At 31.0% G+C, this 5,285-nt stretch overlaps 1 protein-coding gene across 1 annotated transcript; it reads right to left on the minus strand.

The window, feature by feature from the left end:
* Positions 1–398: 398 nt before the first annotated feature.
* LOC149158460 (carbon catabolite repressor protein 4 homolog 1-like) lies at positions 399–809 on the minus strand. The gene has a single exon (XM_089433990.1). It carries the CDS (start codon positions 807–809, stop codon positions 399–401), a length of 411 nt encoding a protein of 136 aa, XP_089290116.1.
* Positions 810–5,285: the final 4,476 nt, after the last annotated feature.

A 5,285-nucleotide genomic window follows, 5' to 3' on the forward strand; every position in this document is an offset into this window, starting at 1 on the left:
AGAACCAATAGCTAGGAACATTTCGCTTCCTCAGTTTTCTATTGGTATCGGTGGCTTTGGCCATAACTCTTCAGTTGCATATTTCCTTTTGCTGTTGGTTTCGATGTGGAGATATAACTAAACTCGGCTGCAATTGGGATATGATTGGAAGAATGATTAACCGAAGGAAGTGCACCGTACTTCACCTCCTCCTCGTCAATTAACTCCAGTAACGACACCAACTTCAACTTCCTGGCATGGTAGAAAATGTAATCTAACGTTCCCTGAAATTTCCCTCGGCTATTCTCAATGAAGGTAGTGAAACGCGGATTCCCCGTTTTACCATCCATTTTCTTCAACGCGTCTTGCAGGGGAAGATTGCATCGGGAATAGTTAAAATAAGCATTTGCTAAAGGTATCTAACGAAACATGAGTTTAATGGATGGATCATAATCCGAAATTTCTTCATCTAAGGGATCCACATAGCCTTTCGTAAGAAGTGAGTGGGGAGCGCTTCCGGGCAAAGAATTGAAGTCCCCACATAGTACAACAGGAATATCGTGGACAAACTTCTCCAAATCTTTGAGCAAGTAGTAGAACTGCCATAGCTTTACATCACTGTTTTTAGGATTTGCATGGATGTGGGTATTGCTTATGCACAGACGTTCACTAGTTTTTTTTATGGAAAGGATGACATGCAGGGCAATGTTGTCTTTATATCTCAAATTAATCGAACACAAAGTTATCAAGTCAAATTGATTCAGTTTATAAAACGTTAAACAACCATCAACAGTTGGAATGTTGCCTTCTCTCTGCTTTCGCTTAAACATCCCTTCATATCCTAATTTGGCCAATTCTGGATGGAAAAAATCAGAAAAATGGTTCTGTTGTACCTCCTGGAGGCAAATGATGTCAGGTTCGCACTCTAATATTGACTTCAACAAGTTTTGTCTGCGATTTTCCCAACTGAGCGCCAATGGAGGACAGTTGGGAACTGCTCTGAAGTAGCATACACGTCTGCCAGAATGTTGTATGTCACAACTCTGAATGATGGACCCCTCAAACTTCTATCATACCTGTCGTTGGAAAGCTGAATCATTCGCCTAGGAACGGGGTGGGGAAATGGAATAACTGGCTCAGTAAAGCTGAATCATTCGCCTACGTACTGCGTGTTGGGTTTATAAGACTCGGAGGCAGACAACACTATGGACGCAATACCATCTCTGCCTCCTTAAATCCTCATCATCATCCCTGAAATGACCGTCTACCACATCTTTTACACACAGCGTTATATCAACAATAGGTTCTATGGAAACCCTTTTCAATTTCATTTTTGCCAGTAACTATAATTTCGGTTCAATTTCATTTTAGTAGCGTTGTTACCCCTTTCAAACAAGCTTTGTTACTTTTTACTGGTTAAGATCGATGCTCTGCTCTATAAACGGAATATATGGATCCGTGCTTTTACCCGCTCCTCAATAAACAAAAGAGATGGATTAGTGCTCCATAAGCTTTTTGTATATATAGGTTAAATATGTTGTACGTTAAACCAAAAAATCTATTGAACTTCGAGGTTGGTTAAAACGTCGGCATTTGGATAATTTAGGAAAGACTGAAATATTAAAAAAAAAACATATTAAATTTTTGAAACGAAGTTTGCAATCTTACCGGTATTTTGGAACCTAATTATATATGGCAATTGATGGGCGTTTGGATAATTTAGGAAATACTGAAATATTAAAAAAAAACATATTTTTGAAACGAAGTTTGCAATCTTACCGGTATTTTGGCAACTAATTATATATGGCAATTGATGGAACCAACTTTATTTTGTTCAAGTTTATGGAAATGACTTTGTTTACTTTCATGTAATTAAACTAGCGTTACTTGTTTCTTTTCCTTTCCTACAATTAGAATAGGGTTATTTGTTGTTCTTTATTTTTTTCTTCGACTAAACTACATCTACTTTCTATTATTTTCTGTAAATATGGTAAGTTTACTGTTTGCCATTTATTTTTCTACAAAATTAGAGTATGTTTACTTGTTTTTTTTTTTCTAAAGTTCCTAAGTATTTTTTGTATTTTTTATATAAAGTGAGGTCATTGTACAACATAGTTTCCCTTGAGGTGAATGAGATCCACCAAAGGACAATACATTACAGGTTGCACAAATAGCTTTGACCCTCTAAAGTTTGTGTTTGTACAAACATGAAGCTAATAAGTGAAGTCAATACAGAAAAGACAATTAACATTCTTATTCTAACACTTAGGAGCAGTGATATTATTAAAAATAGCAATAGACTAAATCTCATTAAAAATAATTAATGCAATTTATATTCAAAAGTTCAAAGATAAAATCATCAAGGTATAAGAAAATCTTTCTTTCAAAACACTAAACTCCCTCGTCCATTGATTATTATTCAATATATGAATGATTGTTGTCCACTGATTATTCTTCAATATATGAATGATTGCTGCTTCTTGAAAATACAAATGGTAAATATATTTTCGAAAGTAAACTAAATCTGAGTTCATGGATTTTATGCCTCCTATCGTAAGTTTGACTTGTTGGTCATAAAACTAGAAAATGGAAGCATCATGCAATATATGTTGATGATGGAACAAAAAATAATACTCCTTTTTTTGTTGTAGAAAAACATAATATTTCTTTGTGGTAAGTTTGACTTGTTGGTCATAAAACTATATTGACTTGTTGGTCATAAAACTAGAAAATGGAAGCATCATGCAATATTTGTTGATGATGGAACAAAAAATAATACTCATTTTTTTGTTGTAGAAAAACATAATATTTCTTTGTGGTAAGTTTGACTTGTTGGTCATAAAACTATAAAATGGAAGCATCATGCAATATTTGTTGATGATGGAACAAAAAATAATAGTACTTTTTTGTTGTTGTAGAAAAAAGTAATATTTCTTTCACGATGGATGGATGGAATGTCGATTACATTCATATTCATTACTCAAACCTACCTCTGAACATTAAATTTTTGAACTAGATATGTGAGGTAAAAGATTCACAAATTCCACGTAAAAGATTCACAAAAAAATGAGATTGGTTCTTTGGAAACTATGATATTTTTGGAATAAAATTGCCATTAAATTACTTAATCTAGGTGGTAATGGAGGTGGTTTTGTATATATAATGAAAACATAATTAACAATTGAAAATGGTTTAACTTTTCTTGATGTATTTAGGCTTTGAAAACTTCACATTCATTCAATGTCTAGTGCATTTATTGAATTGAGTGGCGTGGAATAGTTTCTTTGTGATAACCATGTTGGATTTTTACAATTGCTGGATGTAATGGAGGTGATTTTGTATTTCTAATTAACAATTGAAAATGGTTTAACTTTTCTTGATGTATTTAGGTTTTGAAAACTTCAAACTGATTCAATTTCTCATCCATTTATTGAGTTAGGTGCAATGGAATAATTTCTTAGTGATAACCATGTTGTACTTTTGATGTAATGGAGGTGGTTGTGTATTTCTAATGAAAACAAAATTAACAATTGAAAATCGTTTAACTTTTCTTGATGTAGTTAGGTTTTGGAAACTTCAAATTGATTCAATGTCTAGTGCATTTATTGAGTTAAGGGGGGTGGAATAATTTCTTAGTGATAACCATGTTAGACTTTTGCATTTGATCCAGCTATTACTTGATTTGACACAATTGCTTGAATTCCAGAAGTAGTCAAGGAAATTGGCTTTAAAACAAATTATATTACTATTTTTTGGATTAATAAAGCAATATCCGGAGTTAATAAGGGTTTTACCGAATACCTCACTTTATTTAATTGCAATAGTCACAAGTATATATTTAAACCCCTATATAATAGGCAACCCTTGGCTTCCAATTATGTGTACTTCATTCAAAATTTATTATTAGATTCTTAAAAAGTGAATTTTAACAATAACGCTTTTGGTGTCATAAGTAATTTTAGTCAAAAATCTTGCTCAATTTATGTTTAAGGTTATTGACAATTTTTGGGTTTCCCAATTTGATGAGCATATGTCATTCTTTGTTAAATGCACCTAATATGTCATAATAAATGAGGAATTATTTTTTTTACATTTAAACATCTAATTCCCACACAACAACATTTTTCTATCTAATTATTGGCTTTGCACTGAGAAGAGAGAGGTGTTGTTATTGTCTTTGGATTTAGAAGAGAGAGGTGTTGTTTTCGCTTAGGATGAAAGAGATATGCCACCTACATCAAAGTTCACTTCCAAAGTCTAATGTACAAAAAAGTAATAATAATAAAGAATAAATTGTAAGTTTAATTTATGGTAAAAAAAAAAATAATAATAATAAAGAATAAAACGTAACTTTTTGTAATTTTAATTTATGGTAACTGCATGTTTATTATTGCTGCCAAAACTTCTTTGAAATAATTTATAATGGAAATTTAAAAATTCCACTTCAACCTTGAAGTTTGTTATGTTTAATATTTTTGTAATCATCAATTTTAATAGTGATATGAAATACAAATTATAGTACCAATTGGTAGTGCAAAATTTTATGCTAACTCTTTCCTCAACCATCTGAAAATTGGATGAAAGGTAAAAAAAAAAAAATCTTTCATAAGTGACAACTATAAACCTTAGTCACCCTTTAGTAAGCAATGTAAATCAAGATAGAATTCATAAAGATTTGAATTTACAATATTGTAATTACACATTAGTGGTATTATTCATTCCATTCAATGAAAAAAATTAGAAAAAGTAGTTATAAGAAGAACATATATATATATATATATATATATATATATATATATATATATATATATATATATTATAGTTATTTAATCATCCATTTTGGGCTTTGCATCTATGGGAAATTTTCTGTTTAATATACTATATGAGAGGATTTTCTCATAATGATATTAGGTAGCAGCTACCAATATATGCCTACAATTTGAATCCCCAAATTCATTTTCTCACCATAAAGTAGAACAAATGGCTAGTACAAGAATATGTGGTGGGTTACTAGAAATGTATTCAATTAATAAGGAGTTACTTTTATTTTCATAATTTATATCTACATTTTGCTCATAAATACTAAGGATCAATGTTTAACACTATGCTTATTAAACTCGTGCATTCTTAGTATGGACTAGGAAGTATGTTCTCAAAGCTTATGAAATTTTCATAATTTTCATGCAAACAATTATTCACTTAAAAATTTAATATGTTTTATTATCCTAGAAGTTAGTTTAGATTACAAAGAAATATTCCACAATAATATTATCCATTGGGGTCAAGTCACTTCATCATATCTCACA

Source organism: Pinus tabuliformis, chromosome 5_2, assembly GCF_031772625.1.
Source record: "Pinus tabuliformis cultivar Carrire ecotype Pingquan chromosome 5_2, CPIR1, whole genome shotgun sequence".
Taxonomy (NCBI): domain Eukaryota; kingdom Viridiplantae; phylum Streptophyta; class Pinopsida; order Pinales; family Pinaceae; genus Pinus; species Pinus tabuliformis.

Bases quoted from the DNA above. Each gene is read 5' to 3' on its own strand.
- LOC149158460 (XM_089433990.1), bottom strand. From the start codon at position 809: ATGTTTAAGCGAAAGCAGAGAGAAGGCAACATTCCAACTGTTGATGGT.